Source organism: Ictidomys tridecemlineatus, chromosome 8, assembly GCF_052094955.1.
Source record: "Ictidomys tridecemlineatus isolate mIctTri1 chromosome 8, mIctTri1.hap1, whole genome shotgun sequence".
Lineage (NCBI taxonomy): Eukaryota > Metazoa > Chordata > Mammalia > Rodentia > Sciuridae > Ictidomys > Ictidomys tridecemlineatus.
Genome location: NC_135484.1, coordinates 28001208 through 28019029, shown reverse-complemented (window position 1 = coordinate 28019029; position 17822 = coordinate 28001208). Strand labels below are relative to the sequence as shown.

The 17822-nt window shown below is 35.8% G+C and overlaps 1 protein-coding gene across 13 annotated transcripts in view; it reads right to left on the bottom strand.

Moving 5' to 3' along the window:
- Bclaf1 (BCL2 associated transcription factor 1) overlaps window positions 1–17575 on the bottom strand; it is a 29563-nt gene extending 11988 nt beyond the window's left edge. For 3 of the 13 annotated variants that reach the window (XR_013424825.1, XM_005329795.5, XM_078019073.1), the window contains exons 1-8: window positions 17420–17575; window positions 12108–12203; window positions 7632–7745; window positions 5729–6637; window positions 3849–4514; window positions 3540–3709; window positions 1226–1331; window positions 322–406 (exon numbers count right to left, since the gene is read on the bottom strand). Coding sequence is in view for 12 of the 13 variants with exons in the window: in XM_005329795.5 (XP_005329852.1) it covers window positions 322–406; window positions 1226–1331; window positions 3540–3709; window positions 3849–4514; window positions 5729–6637; window positions 7632–7735 (2040 nt within the window). In the remaining variant the exon portion in view is untranslated. Of the gene's footprint in view, window positions 1–321; window positions 407–1225; window positions 1332–3539; window positions 3710–3848; window positions 4515–5728; window positions 6638–7631; window positions 7746–11528; window positions 11705–12107; window positions 12204–16897; window positions 17021–17419 lie in introns of all 13 variants that reach the window. The other 10 variants (XM_078019075.1, XM_078019077.1, XM_040283372.2 and 7 more) reach the window with 7 other exon arrangements.
- Between the last annotated feature and the right edge of the window lie 247 nt (window positions 17576–17822).

Sequence of the window (17822 nt, the reverse complement as noted above, 5' to 3'; positions counted from 1 at the left end):
CAAAACTCTATAGAAACCATAATATAATTTATATCTTTGCTATCATCATCTTCCTTTATTTACTCTGGCTCTTTACATTTTCTTAGGACTAAATATTTCCTTTTCACTAGCATTTTCAAAAAGTCCTTTCGTTTTTAATTTAAGGTACTTTATTGTCAGCTTACTGTCTTCTAAAAAAAGCAATATGTATACTACCATAAATATATTTACAAATTAAAAATAGAAATTATCTAATAAACATTTTGCCTTAAGAAAACTATATTTAGTACAGTATCATTACGCTGAACTTAACAAGAAAAAGAAATGCATTCAAAAATGTACCTTCTGATTTTCTTCTTTAAAAACTCTCTCTTCCCCTGCTAAACGGGTATGCTTCCTCAGGGCACTTGGAGAGATGTCGATTCTCCTTAATGTAAATAAAGTGTATTTAGTACAAAAAAATTACTTCTTTGGAGAGATACTAGAAGTTACTTTTCTTCCAATCTACTCACAATAAGACTATTAATTCCTAATAGAAACAATATCCATTAGGGATAAATCAGAATGCTTTGGCTACATTTTTATATATAAGTGAAACCTGACATTTTAAGTAACCATTTTAATTAACAAAAAATAATTTTTGTAATAAGTATTAAAATTACTGTGCAATCTTAACACCTCATTTTCCTCAGTGAACACATGAATATAATCACTAGCTCCTTAACACTCTTCCTAGTTTTAACTATTCAGTATAAATATTTTCTCATATTCAATACAATAATCTTTTGGGGTTTTATTCTATATCTCTCCTTTCAATGACAGTATCAGCTGAAAATTCCCAGTGCTTCCTGAGAAAGCACTATCCATACTACAGCAATTAAGTACTAAGCACTGAATTAGATACTGTATAACCAGTATCACTGTCACCATCACCCTGAAAAGTATTATCCTTATTTCTGCATGTGAAAAAAAAAATCGTTGTCCAAGATTAAATAACTTGTTCCTCACAACGCAATGAAGTCATACAGCTAGTCAACATACATATGTCAACATACATATTCTTTTTGTGAAAAAGTACTATGTTTCACCAAACATTTTTATTTCACAACCTTATTAGTAGAAAATGAGAGGGGGAAAAAAAAAAAAACAAAGTTTACTTGGATCATGATAGCATATACTTTCTGTATAAACAATTTCCTTCTATTCAAAACAATACTTTAACACGCAAATTCAGTACTACACATACCTGTGTATCTCAGGGCTCTTTTGCCGGGTACTATGTTCTTCAGTGGCTTTCTGATACGAAGTGAACCGCTCGTTTAGGGTCACCGCAGCAGATTTGAAGTATTGCTCTGTTGATTTAGGAGAAATACTGCCGAATTAGGAATCTTTAAGAGGGGATTTTCACTTGTGACAGAAGGGCATGTAGCAGGTGAAAAGAAAATAAAAATATTCAAGAAACCTAGCAGAAGAGAATCAAGTGTTACAAAAAGTTCCTACCCTTTCCTTTTTAACTTCTTGATTGCAAATTTCCTCACAGGTCCTTGTCAATATTACATATAATCCAAGAACAATACATTAAATCAAGTCTAATTTCACACTAATGCACTACTTCCTCAAATAGAAAAGGATCACCATGTGGATGCCCATTAATTATACCTTGTCAATTCATGAATCAATGAAGCTACTTCGAGCAAATATTTGCAAAAAAAAAAAAAAAATACAAAACTACAGAGATGGTTTGAGTAAACTGATAAAATTATTTCACCAAAAACTTATGTGGACATAACAGAAATGGCTTTAAGAAAAAAGTGAAGATTGCCATTAACTGGAAAAATATTTTAATTTATATTCAGTAATTATTCCAAAAATCTGGCATCGTGGCAAACCTGACAATATATCTGATATTGTTGTCTTGTTTTACAATTTTAAAATTAGTAATATCGATACTGATTAGTTTATAAACCAGTTCAAGGTATATGCTGTAAATGTAAAATAGACGTATAAAGTCATGAGCTATGAAATGTTACATTATGAAGCAAGCTATCTGCTTAACAGGTCAACATACATCTGTGTCAACTTACCGCCCAATATCCAGCACATGTCTCATAACCAATCATTAAAACGTGAAACGGCCACTACAAGGGTAGTGCCTCAATCATAATTCCATGAAACCCAGGAATTTGAGCTAGCAACTCAGTTTTTATGCCATTTTTGCCAGGAAGACAGAAGATTCAACTTTGCCTGTATCTTTCAACAGCTATTTTACTTTGAAACATGGATTTTGCCATTTCAAAACATACTCCAGGACCTAGTTACAATGAAAAAGAAAACATCACTGGGCATTTTCAGCTCTATATAAAGTAAGAGCTGTTCAGATCGGTTGCACAATACCAAATATGAAACATAACTATCATCAATTCTTTTTAAAAAGGAAAAAAATGAAAAAGGAAAAATTTTATCAAAATCTGATCTCAAAATTCAGCAATAAATTGTAAAATGTGAGAAAGGTCAAAAAAGGTGAAAAAAGAAAAAAATACTAATGTTTCATACTTTACCACAGTAACATGGTAATAAACTGGTTCACAATCTTACTTATAGCAAAATAGCAAAACTCTTTTGTTACCATGTTTAAGTAATTACATCCAAAAAGACTCACTCAATTATTTACTGTTTTGAAATATCAAGCCCATAAGGAATTATTAGTGACGAGTTTCAACTATTATGAATTGTTCTCATGACAAACTTAAAAAAAAAAAAGTAAAGAAAGAAAAGAGACTTTTAAGACCAACTGCCATGAAGGTTCCTGAGAATGAACCTATTAAACAGAAAAACAAAAACACAACTTAACCTAGTTGCCCAAAAAGTCATACCCTAAAATCTTTCAAAATTATTAGTAATTCTGAAGCTAGAATTACACACCGGTGAAAACAAAAAATCATTACTTTAGTTGAAATGACAACCCTCACCTTTAGGGATCTAAAGAAATGTTCTATGATCCTAATTAGTGGCTACTTATGTAATCACTATTCATCTAACATCTTGGTAATTTTTTTAAATGAGGATAAACCAGAAAAAAAGTATTATATCAAGCAGTACAAAAAGATGACAGGAAGTTAATACTATTTTCCTCTGGTTTCAGATTTCTTTAAAAATAGAACAGAAATTCTTAAGAAATAATAGTAACCATACTGCCTCACTTTGTTATAAACCTATGCCAATAGTTAATTAAGTCATGCAATAAAAGTAATTAAGTAATTAAGCCTTCTGCACTTCAAATACATTATACTTTTATAAAGACCTTCAGATTTAAATAAATCCACATATTTTAATATAACTTATTAGAATATTTTAATTCTACCATTTTGTTCACTTTTTATTTAATATCCTCATGACTCTTGATGTCCCTCAAGACTGGTATCTTTTCCTCAATATTGTTTTTCCAAATTTTTAGGATTTAATGTAAACCTGCTAGCCCTAGGTATAATAAAGTGTAAATAATCATTTTTTCCTGCATGCAAGAGAAGTTTAAGTCACAACACTAAACACACTAAGCATACCTTTAACATGATGAACCAAGGACACAATGTGTTGTATAAATGACTCTGAAGTGCTTTTGCTGGCCTGAGGCAACTTAATGTGGTCAAAGATGGATCGGAACTCTTGCTCCTTCTTGACAGAATGGACAAGTGTACTAGCAAGTAGCCTGTCTTTAGTCAAGGATGCAGGTCTGAAACATATGGATAACACACACACACAAACAAACAAAATATACCATTGGTTTGAATGTGAAAACACCACGTTCAGAAAATAAGATTACCAACTAAAAACCCACACAGCTTACTTACTGGACATCAGTGTGGAATTACCTGTTAGAATCATCAAGAGGAACAGGTGCCATTTTGAGTTTGACTTCAGGACGATGAGAATCACTGGCTATCATTTTGATCCTAAGTGGGCTCTCCTCTCTGAAGGTAGACTTTTCTCGTGCATCCAGATTCTTGTGTAGAGGGGGACTGTAATCAAAGAGGTCTTTGAGCTTTTCAGATTTTACCTGCTCAGGTGACTGAGTTTCTTTCTTTACTGTTATTCTTTCAGAATTTTTGTCGTCTTCCTTGTGCTTATCTTTTGTAGTGCTAGGCCTTTCCACTACGTATCCAGTCTCTTTAAGTTTATAATTTTTTTCTTCTCTAAATCCATCACTTTCTCTATTGCCTTTCAGTGAAACTTTGGACTTGTACTTGGGTCCTTCCTCCTCAGTATTCCGGTGAGATGCAGTAGCAAAATTTTTACCCTGATCTGCGAGGACTGACTTCCTGAACTGTCTATAATCCTCTGTCTCCTCTGTGTCATCCCCTTCTGAATCATTAAACTTTTGTTTTCCAGACTCTTTATCACTGAAGTAATCTAGAGCTTCCTGATCTTCCCATTCTCCCTCTGCCCTCCCTTTCTCTGATCCTTTCTCCTTTGGAGCCTCTTTATCCCTGGTATTACCCCTATCAAGCAGGAATACTCTAGACTCTTCATCTGTGAACCTGTGAATAAGCAAAGAAGAGGATAGTAACTCTGGAGTGCATTCATTGTAGATTACTTGCATACTTAAATGTGTTGCCCAATATCACAGGACCAGCAATGAGAAAATAACGCTACTGCAAAGGTGTTTTTTCAAATTCCACTTTTTATAAAATCAAAAATACCTTCACATTAAACATATGTACTGTTTTTAAATTTACATTAAATATCCTAAAGTTTAAAATGTATAAAGTGATCTCAAAAACCTATTCCATTCTGTCATAGTCCACAATTTTGCATAAACAAATCCAAATTTCTACAGAGATCTTACAATATACAACATTTAAGCTGCAATACGTAGCCTAAATTTAAATTTTGAGACCAAGAAGCAATAAAGGATAATACACAAACCTACTAGAATTTCTTATACTCAACAATGCTATTCCATTAACATCTTATCACATAAACAAAAGCACAAATGGACTTTAATGCAATTAAGATATTTAATACTCTAGCTGAATCACAAGAGTTCAAGTTTATATAAACCTAGCTCTAGAAAATGGAAATATTAAGTAGAACTAAAAGTATCAGTCAATAAAAACATTAACTATATGCTAATACACCATAAATAGTGTACTTGGTTCTATTTCCTCACTTAAGTCAATCAACACTACATTAAGAACCAAATTTAATTAATAGCAATTTTCCACAATGCTTAAAATCAGAATTTAGACAAATTTTTTTAAATGTCGTTAAAGGTACTGAAAATTCAAATTCCATCATCTTTTCCAAAGTCAGGCAGAATTTATTAAATACTGACAACTGAACTGTTTGTAATACCACCTAAGAAAGTAAAACTTAAGTGCATCATTTATGAAGATTACATTTTAGTGGTGAAAAGAACTAAAACTTTCAATGCTCTACCAATTTCTAGTTTTATAGTTCTAACATATTATTGGTCATGCTTTACACTTTTAAATTTCTCCTCACTAATATTGTTAACTTGGGACTGACTAAAAATGGATAAAATTAAGAGATAAATTAATTTTTAGTAGAACACTTAGCTTCCTTCCAAAGTTTAGCATACAAGGAGTAAAATCTGGAATTATAAGGTAGGAAGTTGTGAGTAAAAACAGCTAATACATCACAATGCAACTTTTGAAGTCATATAATTCCAAATAAAATTCAAAGAACTACTAATATTATAATCTAAATACCACCCTCCTTTAGTTCTTACCTTTTTAAGAATTTCCCAGTCTTTGCAGTTTCCTGATCTCCTCCATCAGGATAAAATGAGGAACGTCCCCTAGCCTCATCTCTGGGAGCATTCTGTGGTGTGATTGTCTTTGCAGGACTTCTTCGTGAAGGGATATGATGAATCGGACTGTTCTGAGAAGGACTGTACCTACTAGATCCATTTCCAACAGAACCAGAGCCAGACCTTTCAGGGCTATGCTGAATGGAATGCGAATGCTGAGAGGGAGTATTTTTTGCAGAATGAACTGTACTAAGCATAGGGGCATCTGAGCAAGATGAACTCTGACTAGGTGGTGTAGCAATAGGTGAAGGACTATGGGGTGATCTGGGACTATTATCATAAGCTGAAAGGCCAGGCCAAATATCACCAGATGTGGCTGATTTATTAAACTCATCAATAGATTCAGATGGATCATGTTCAAACGTATCTTTCGTTTCCTCCTGTGATTTGCTTTTCAAAGGACTCTCTTCTTGGGGTTCCCCTTCAGCTTTTTTGGTTTGTTTTTCCTGAGACCCTCGTCTTTTAGAGACAGGAGATTTGCTATATGGGGATGAAGAACGAGATGATGATGATCTTGGAGACCTAGAGGATCTATATGACCGGCGAGATCTGCTCCGGGACCTCTGAGAAGAAACGGATCTTCGTTTTGGACTCCTGGAACGCGAACGACCTCGTCTAGGACTCCTAGAGTGCCTTCTATTCCAGACAGGTCTATAACCACCTCGATGGTATCTACCTCCTCCTCCTTGATAATACCCTCTACCCCTTCCTCTGTACCCATAAGGTCGTCTCATTCCTCTATTATTTCTGTAATCTCGACGATAATCTCTAGAATAAATACGATCTCTACTACGAGATCTTGAATATGTCCTGGAACGAGACCTAGAACTAAAAATAAAATAAATATCAATGTAAGAAAAATAATGTAACCTAGCCTACCATTCTAGATATTTCTGGTTGAATATAACAAATAAACTCATCGTACAACTTTATTGTTTTTCTAAAGTTAAAAACTCATTTCTAAGTAAATAATGAGAAAATAAATTAAAGACCTTGGAATAAGTCTAGGCTGGCACCTAGAGACAGTGTTAAAAAAAAATTAATGGCATGGCATCATATTTTGTGAATGGTGAGAAAGGTTACAGTATTATATGCAGTGAAATACCATTGGTATACAGCAAAGTTACTTTCAATGGGTGATTTCAACTTTCTGTGCTGTGTAATGCTATTTGAAAAACAACCAGAGTTAATCATTTTAAACAAAAAAGTATTCCTTTGTTAGAATTTAAAAAAAAAAAAAAAAAAAACACCCAGGAGTAGAAGTGCACACCTACAATCCCAGCTACTTGGGATAATGAGGCAACAGAATTGCCAAGTTTAAGGTCAGCCACAGCAACTCAGAAACTGTCTCAAAAAAATAAAAAGGGTTGGAAGACATAGCTCAGTGATAGTGTACCTCAGGTTCAATTCCCCACCACGACAAAAAAAAAAAAAAAAAAAAAAAAAAAAAATTCAAAGATCAGAGTCAGAAATAAAAACTATGCAGGTTATGTACTGCCAAGTAATTCTTACATTATCTAACTCATCTCTCAGTCTGACAGAAAAATACAATGAAATCCAGTATATATTAGCACAGTACAATAGGAATCAGATCTGGAGTCCAACTACTGGATTCAAATCTAAGCTCTAACATTTACTAGCTTGCAATTTTCAATTGTCTAACTCTAAAATGGCATTAACAATAGATCCATTCCACAGGATTCTTTGAGAATGAAATATATATACTAATCATTTTAGCACTGTACCTGCATACAATAGGCATTTGATAAAACATTAGCCATTAATGATTACCATTATTCAAGGAACTAAACCATTAATTCACCTGTATCTCTTCTTTCTAGAGTGTGATCTTGATCTTGATCGAGAACTAGACTGTGATCTAGACTTTGATCTTGAAGAGTGTGATCTAGAATTGGAACGACCCATTTCTTTTCTCCTAGTCAAATGAAAGTAAAAAAAGGGTTAAAATTATAATTTGATTAAAGTTTCATATAAGATTTTCTTATTTTCAGATACAGATTGAATTTTATAGATCATTATTCTTTTCAGAGGACAGGTCATTATTCCTAACTAAAACCTTGTTTTTGCCTGCATAACAAATAGAATGTACTAAAGAGACAATTTTCTATGTTCTGCCTCAACTATGTGTCTCAATTCAAAAAGACAACAGCTGCAGTAGCTAAAAAGAGCAATATCAGACTGCAGCAACATGTTATTCCATACCAACACAAATACCTACCTCTCCTGAAAAAAAAGATAAATATCCAACGATTAGATAAGAAACCTGAAACAAAGAAAATATACTTTCTGTATAATCTTGTCTATAATCAAGAGGCTCAACCCTGGGAAAAAAAAATAAACCTACTAGACTGTCGTCATAGTATTTTATATCCTTGAAATGGGCCTGAACTGACCACTTCATGCATACTATACTGCCTTGAGTGGTATTACTGGATAGACTCCTAGTAGAAATAAAGGTCACTAAGTCTCTGAAAAGCTGAAGTCATCCATGACTCTGTTTGTTCTCAGTAGTCATGATGGCAGGATAAAAATGGACTTACATGACAAAGCCTAGGGTACTCTAGCTTTTTTTTCTGGTAAATGAAAAAGGACGAGATCCAGAAATTAGATTACTGCCAAGAGAGATTACAACTACAAGAAAAACAAAACTTGTACACTTGTATTGTTACTTTTCTAAACATTATATGGTATCAAATGCTATAATTAGACTTCACAGGGTAGAAGTAACAGAACTGATTCATATAATCTACTCTTCATAAAAATAACTTTTAAACACACAAATACACACAAAGCAAATCACTGCATGTACATCACAAAGGTCACATTTTCAACTTTTCAATGAGTTCTGAGACTATATAGTCTTAACCTTATAGGCTTATTTTTGCCAAATATAGGTGACCCTTAAAACAACTAGGAGTTACAGACAGTGAACCCCACATAGTCAATCTACGAATAACCTTTGATTCCCTAAAAACTTAATAGCTTGCTGTTGACCAGAAGCCTTACCAATTACAAAACTCAATTGACACGTGTTTTGTATGCTACTTTGTTGAGAGCCACAGCCAAAGGGGCCCCAGCAAACTTCCAGCTGCCAGCAAGCTTCAGACTGCCCCAGCAACATCTAGCTGATTGGCTCCTCTGCGGTGATGTTCATTGGGCTGTTTCCCTGCCCTTCAGACTGCCAGCTGATGATTGGCTCACAGCTGCCCCAGCAACATCTAGCTGATTGGCTCCTCCACGGAGCTGCTCATTGGGTGACTTCTTTGGCTCTGCCCACGCAACCCAGCCAATCGGCCTCAAGAGGAGGAGGATTGTGGGAGGTTGAGAGGCTGGTGTGGGGGAGAGAGGCTTGTGGAAGCCGGTGGTGGCAGTTGGGCTCTGAGGGTTTTTCCCTGGAGCTGTTTTGTTTGGCGTTTGTAGTTCTAAAAATAAAGTTAGTTTCTTTTTGACAAGTGGCTCCTGATTTGTGCCAAGCCAGACTTCGGCACTACTTAATTACATATGCTGAAAAACAGGCAATACAAAATTTTCTTGAGAAATAAACTGTTCAGAGATGATGATTAGCATAAGGACCAGCATTTTAAGTGGATATCCACAACACTTAAGTTCACAAAAACAGCAACAGAAGATAGTTATGAAATTATTATAGCAGTTGATTTCATGCAGTTATGATTTAAATACTGCATCTTTACATTTCTCAATCGAAAATGGAGTCATGCACTGTCTATGAGTAAGAATTTATAAACTTTAAATTTTGAATAGATATGCATCTTAAACAATAAAAAAACTGATATGTAAATATATTTTATCCATTCATGGCATACCTTTTTTTGGTTTTTTTTTTTTTAGAATTTTTTTCCACTAGTTTTAGGCTACATGGATCACCTGCAAATTTTTTCAAATTGTCATGAATTTCCCAACACCATTCACGTAAAGTGGACCCATGAAGTACAAACCTATGTTCAAGGGACAACTGTGGAACTATTTCCAAATCTCTACTAAACTTATTATCAAGTAAGTCATCATTTCCAAAAAAAAATCAACTTATTAAACTTCTAACAGCAATTTTCACATTTTTAAATCATATCTGCAAGAACCAAGTATTTTTAATACACCATTTTACCTAGTCTTTTTGAGTACTATAAAGTAGTATTGAGATACTAAAATTAGTTAATTGCAGAGAAAGTAAAGATTCTGTCTACAAGCTTCCTCTTTTAAGAACATAAACGAAAAACTTCAAAGTTTCAGGTAAGTATTTCAAATACAACATAACTATCATCTAATAGACAAACTATCACTTTTTTCTTCTACTCTTAACTTTCTCAGTCCCAAATAAACAAGGCATACATAAGATAGAAGTAAAAATGCAGGTTTCAGTGTTCAAAAAAGGTAGAATAAGAATTCTACATCATTAATAAAGGAAATTTAACATTCACAGAGGAAGATCTGTTACCCAGTAGAAAAAAAGACAAATTTGGTTTGGCAAGCTATTTTATTTTGACAACATAATGAAATTGGTGACATTCACATTTACAATCTCTAAAATAAGAAATCTAGATTATCAGGAATTGTGACACTTTATTGGCTTTCAAAATACTGCCTTTCTCAAACTTTTTAAATTACATATGTAATTAACATTCAGTGTAATAAGATTTATTTCAAGAAATTGATTTTTCTTCCAATCTGAGATAATTAGAAAAACTATTTAAAAAACCAGAGTGTCAAATGATTTTGAAGATTCTAATAGCTAGGCAAAACCACTTTCACTGTATTAATAAGTAAAAGAAATGCTTTCAATTACCCATAAGTTCTGTGCTATGCATATCTACAATCTCTGATCTTGGTTCTTGATGTATTTTGTTTTGCTAATGGTACTTTCTAGCAAGCAAATCAGAAATTGTATAGACTTTTCCAATCCAGAACATCTGGGTTGGTATGCAATTAAAAAAATGCTTTATATAAACAAAATTAAAAAGACTAACCACAATATTGGTTAGGAAAATAATTCTTTGAAGCTTCAGGCCAGGCTAGGGGTGTAGCTCAGTGTTTTTGTTTGCCTAGTATGCATGAGGCCCTGTGTTCAAACCCCAGCCCACAAACAGGGGTCAGGGAAAGACTTCAGAACACTCAATCAGGTACTTCTTTAACTGTTAAATGAATGTATTCCCCAGAACCTGGGGGGGGGGGAGGTGTTAGTTTGTTTAAGCAGCAATTTTATTTTTAAACATCTGGGTTTTGATTTGTTTTTAAATAGGCACACTTGAAATTCCAAATAAGTGATTTAAAAAAGCACAACTATAAACTTATCAGTCCAAAAGAAAATTGAGTTCTTTTGAAGTTTTTGTTGTGTGTTGGTGCACTAGGGATCAAATCAGGGCCTTGAACAAACTAGGCAAGTACCTGACACTAATTTATACTCCCAGCCCCAGAAATTTGGATTAATATATTTTTCAAATCTTTACAGAAATATTTCTCACTAAAGAAGATTAAAATCAAAAACCTCTCAGACTACCTAGATTCAAAGCCAGGCTAAGACACCTCCTTTTTTGTGTGACCTTAGGCAAAATCTTTAATCTGAACCGCAGTTATTACGAATGAAGAAAATTACAGCACCTATTTCATAAAGAACTAAATGAGTTGATAAATGTAGCTCATGTAATACAATTTTGGCACATAATAAGGAATTAATTTTAATTACCTTAACACCAAAGTAGAGGGGGGGGAAAGTTAAGTTATGGAACTCCTCTTGTTTGCATTAGGGAAGATGGGTTAAACAGCAGGGTCTTTTTGTCTTGCTTTGATTTTAATTTGCTTTTTATGTTCTGAATCGTTTAGTAGAGGTTTTTATAGAAGTGGAAGAAGCAAATATACAACCTAGAAGCAGGAGAGATGAAAAGAATCAGCCGGGCACAATGGTATACTCCTGTAATCCCAGCGACTCAAGATGGCAGAAAGATTGAAAGTTTGAGGCCAGCCTCAGCAAATTAGAGAGGCCCTAAACAACTTAGCAAAACCCTATCTCAAAAAAAAAAAAAAAAGGGATGGGGATATACCTCAGTGGTAGAGTACCCCTGGGTTCAATCACCAAGATCTAAAAAGAAGAATCTTTTTTCTAAGACTAACTTAAAATCTGACTTCATACAAGCCACCAAAAAGGGAAAAAAAAAAAAAGCTTCAGGCTACATGGCTTTTAATCATTCCATCTGAATCATCAGCTCAGCTGTCATATTTAATGAAACAAGTGTAAACTGGAAACAGAAAAATGAATGCTACTTACCTGGGGTTTTATGCACGAAGATAAGAAGTTTTGAGATTCTGTAAAGTTCTTCCTGAAGAGACGTTTTCTGAGAAATTAAACTCTAAATTCAAACTCCTAGCAAATAAAAAAAATTCATGAGTTATGGTAAATTAAATATTCACTATTTATAATACATATGGGTACTGCAATATGCTAATAAAGGCACTTGTGATTTCAAAGAAGGGGAGACTGATTTAGGAAACATTAAATTTTAAACCATAAAAGCGTATGACTCAATTTCTTTTTGAAAATCACAATGCATCAGTTTATCATTGAACTGACAGCAACTTAACTAATTTTTAATACTTGCATTCTAATTTTAGTAATTTGACTTAGAAAAAGAAGACATGCTATCCCCTATAATAAAATTCCAAAGTAATTAACATTGTTATCTTAGAATATGAAAACATCACGTAATCTGTATTTAATATTCACAATGATGACAACATCTATAATGAGTTTAATGCTCTGCTATGTATTGTCTTGGCACTTCCTTTCATTTTCATCTAAAACTGATTTCCATCACAGTGATCTCTAAACTATGTATCTAAAAGTACTTTCACATGTGTACAAGTAACAATCAGCAATAAAACAAGTATGTATTAGAAATCAATACTCATCCTAAACCAACCATTACCATGTAAATCAATTTAAATTTGGCTCAAAATGTTAAGCAGCTATCCAAATGGGAAATAACATACTTTGTGAATAACATTCAGTGATTATCAATTACATACAAAGGATGATTCAAAAATACTATGGGGTGGGGCTGGGGTTGTGGCTCAGCAGTAGAGTGCTCACATTGTGCGTCGAGGCCCTGGGTTCAATCCTCAGCACCACATAAAAATAAATAGATAAAAGAAAGGTATTTTGTTCAACTACAACTAAAAAGAATTATTTAAAAAAAATACTATGGGAGCAAAAATTCAGAATAGAACAAGAGCAAGGCATGGTGGCAAATGCCCATAATCTCAAGTGTAAGGCTAGCTTGGGCAACTTAGCAAAACCCAGTTTCAAACTAAAAAAATTAAAAGGTCTAGAGTTACAGAAAGCACTCCAGGTTTGTTCAATCCTCAGTGCCAAAAAAACAGTACTGGGGATGTAGCTTAGCAGTAGAGCATCAGAACTGAATAAAAGAAAAAAAGGGGGGGGGGGGTGCGGAGCACTGGAATTAATAAATAAGCTTAAAGGAGAAAAAATATACATTTAAATGAAAATCCATGAATCATTAAGTAACAATACAAAATTTTAAATACAACAATATTTGAAATATAAAGAAAAATGAGATTAAACTAGTAACTCAAGAATGGTATACCTTAAACAGCCATGGCCCTACAACTGGGAGACATGAGATCTGTGGTTCAGGCTAGGATCGAGTAGGAACACAGTAACTAAGGTACTACACCATACTAAAATTAAAAAGTAGCAAAACCAAAGAGTCAAATAGGCTTGAGTAGCGAGTTAAAAGGGTTTCTAAAGTTCATATAAGTTTAGTGTTTAAAAATCAAAACTCCCAAGTGGGGAAAGAGCTAACCTTCTAAATTAAGATACCATTCAAAAAACTTTTCTTCTGACCTTGAAGTCAGTATCACTGATTTCACTGCTGGAAGTGGTATAAGGATCCAGCTAGCTAACAATTCCCCCTAAACAATTTCAAAAGGCCAACTTTAATATATATCCAGAATAATTAACTGCCAAGTATCTTTTTACTCCGAGTTGTAATGTTTTTGATGTTCCAAGAAAAAATACTCTAGAAAGAGAAAACAGAGAGAGGAGGGACTACAAGCTGTTGGACCAGCTCTTGTTAACAATGCAAAAATATATTCAAGTATCCACACCAAGAACTCAAACGATATATAAAATGTGATACACAACAGTCAGCATTAAAGACCTATCCAGTCAACTAAGGTTGGTTTGTTGTTGTTGTTGTTTTGTGGTTTGGGGCATAGGAAAGCACTCTGCCACTGAACTACTGCCCCAGTCCTCAACTAAAAAATTTTTAGACAGTCTGTGTACAGTATTATGAGACATGATTTTGTAAGAGGTCCCCTCACTACAAAAACCAAATACAGATGAACAGATATCAGCAACAAATCATAGTAAACTAAATATCAGCCACATGCCAAAAACTGTGTCAAGTAATAAATAAATCATCTCATTTAATCCTAATAATTTTGTGAACTAAGTATTAATGCCATCTTTCCAATGAAAAGAATTCTAAGCTCTCAGAATACACCATACTAAGTGCCTATTATATACAGAATTGTTAAGAGAACTTACATATTCTACTTTCTTTGAGCGCCCAGTGAGGGGAAGACAAATAAGAAAACAACAAATAATGACAAGCAAATTGAGGGGGAGGGGTCCACAAGGCAACATGCTAGGAGGAAAACAAGTTAGTTGAATCCTGGAGCCATCTTTAAGGAGGTAACATTTATGTAATACTGCAAAGATCAATGGAGCAAAGAACATTCTAGGCAGAAGACATTCTAGACAGTAAAAACATCCGAGTTACTCTGATCAAGGAGCCAAGGGTACAACACAAGGCAGAAGTAGCACTGGATCAGATCATATAACATCTATTGGCCCGGATTTTACTGTTAACTCCAGTGAGGAAATTCCTAGAGGGGTTGATCATGAGTCCCATCATCAGAATTACATTTTAAGATGGCTGCTATGTAAGCTAAGTTGCTGAGGTTGGCCTTAAACTTGTGATCCTCCTGCCTCAGCCTCCTGAGTCACTGGGGATTACAGGCACCATGTTGTCTAACTTCATCTTATTTTTTTCTCTTCAAGGATGGCCTCAGAACTAAGTGTGGTTCTAGCAACTTAACAAGACTGTCTCAAAAATAAAAACTAAAAGTGCTGGTGATGTAGCTCAGTGGTAAAGCAACCAAGATCAATCCCCAGTACCAAACATGTATGTATGTATGTATATAAAAAAATATAAGTTCTTAGTCCAACTTGTTGCACCTTGCTAAAAGAAAGAGCATGGGAACAGTGGATCAGAATACCTGCACTGTAAACCGGGTTATGCCACTTCCTAGCCTATATTGCTGTTAGTTTTCTAACTTTCTGGCTTCCATCTAGAAAATGGAGAAATACTGGATTAAGAAAAACTGAAGTGTTTGAAAATTTCAAAACATTACATAAATTCAAGCTAGTGTTGCTATTACCTTCATGTCAGTGGACTGTTTGTTTTTTGGAGACAGTCAAATTATTAAATGCTTAGGACTATGAAATAATACTGATCACTACTTAAGAAGCTGGATGTGACTAACGAAGAAACTCACTACAATTACAACATCAATACTGACACTACCCGGTATCTACTTATTTGTTAAATATCACTGAAAATTAGCACAGCAGAATTCAGCTAATGTTCAAGTAATAATTTCAAAAAATTTTCTGGGAACTCCCAATCCGAAAATCCATGCAGAACTGAAAAAAAAAAAAACCTTTCTCCATTTCTACAAGTATTCACATTACAGTTAATCTAGAGCAGCCTGTACATAAGTTGTTCAATACATTCAAGTAGCCAAGCATGGCACTTGCCTGTAATCCCAACAATCTGGGTGACTAAGGCAGGAGGATAACAACTTTGAGGCCAATCTGGGCAACTTAGCAAGACCTAGTCTCAAAATAAAAAACAGAGAGGACTGAGGATGTAGCTCAGTGGTAAAGCATCCCTGGGTTCAATACCCATAATGCAAGCTAATTAATTCAGTACATCTGAGCATACCAGTGACAAGTATTTCTTACAAGTCTGTCATCAAGTCCTAAAATACTACTGTTCTTAGAAGTCAAGAATCAGTTTGAACTAAATTCTCTTCAGACACCATTTATTATCTGATTACAGAGGGACTCCAGTGTTCACAATATAATGGTGAAATGGTAAAATCTTTAAAAGATGCTACAAATTAGCATTAGTTAGGCTTTGGATTGTTTATTATGAGCTACTTCAAACACATAAGAATTCCCATCAAATTAACCAGTATTTGATAGGGTTAGACAAAAATGTAAAAAAACTTTCATTAGTTTCTCCTACATAAGTGTTGTTTATTGCCTAAACAGTAACCTGTCCGTACCATTTAGAGTCAAACTGGAATAAAATATTTGTTTTGCTTTTGGTTTTAATTTTAAAAAATTTTAAAGACTCCGTGGCAATAGGATACAAGTCTGACGTGGCCAACCATTTTTCCCGTTTTAGCCACATAACACTTTCAATCTTCGTATTAACTTCTTCAATTCTACCCCCCCCCCCCGCCACACACACACACACCACACAAAAGGACAGTAAAGTTGTTGCCGGTACTGCTGCTTGACCGTGACCAGATATATCTTAAAAGTAAATCGAGTCAACTTATGGGTTCAAAATGAGGGCTAAATCTATACACTGAACTCATCACTCCCACCTCTTTATATCACCAGCTCGGTTTCGCTTGCACTTCTGCAGAAATGACCCTTCGGCTAAGGTAAGTCGCCCAGCCCCATCGGCTAAGACTCGATTCCCATGCTAGGAAAGAGTTACTGAGTCAAGCCGGAGCGTTCGTTTCAAAACAAGGATGAGTTGCCAGAGGGACCGAGAAGATTAACACAGAATAAACTTCCCAGCAACACACAGGACCAGAGACAGAGGCCGAAGTCGGTTAGAAAAAGCAGAACAGAAGCCTAAATCCAAGTAAAATAACAAAAAGGAGGCCTAAATCGACAGATATCCTAGAGCAGGGAAAAGAGTTTAAAGACAACGCCGAAAAGGGTCGACTTACCCAGGGCACTTTGCTGCAGGTCATGTTTATTTTGCAAAAGCCGAAAGGCCGGAAAGAAAGGTAGCGCTCCCAGCCAATGAGGCGAACACCAGCAGCACCTCACGCGGCAGCACGCGCCATAAGCTGGGAAGTGAGAAAGGAAGCGCGTGTAGCGCGCGTGCGCAGAGTATCTGGTCGGGCGCGCGCTGGGGTCCGACCAGAAGAAGTGGGGGAAGGGTTGAAAGAGGTGTGCGCACGCGCAGGAAAGGCCGCGCGGTCTCCGGATCTCGATCCAGGTTCGCAGCCGCGCGCTCTCGCGCTCCCAGTTCACTCAGCCTACCCCACCCCCACACCTTTTCGAAAGCTCGTGGTTCCCTGAAAAGCTGAGAAAAGCTCGGAGGGAAACGCACAAATAACGGCGCAACGGCTCCGGCGTTCTCTCGCCGTCGCCGACTCGTCACCACCCACAAAAGAGTCAACAGTATTAACCCATCTTCGGTACTCACGGGCCTTTGAGTAATCTGGATGTATCTCAAGGCTTACCTAATACGCTGAAGCACGGTTCCCGGGATTTATCTCCGTTGTAACTACACAGCGGCCATTTCCCGACTCGAGAACGAGAGGAAAACCATAGAGGTAGCTTCGACGCGCTAGCTCGTCTCCGTCACTTCCGATTTGGGGCGTGGCCTCGGGTGCCGCTAAATACCTAGGCAGACCCCGCCCACCCTTCCGCCCTAGACCGACTCTCTGGCCGCTATTAAGATGTTGCCTGAGGCTTTCTGGGAAGTCGTGTGTATGGTCTCGCGAGAAGATGTGGTGACTCCGCCCTCTGGCCCGCGGGGGCCTCCTCCGCCTGGGTGGCGGTAGACTAAAGGGAGGGCTTGAGTAGGGAGCGGATTTTTTTCCTAGGCCTAAAAGTCGGCGGACTCCACGAAGGGACTGGTGG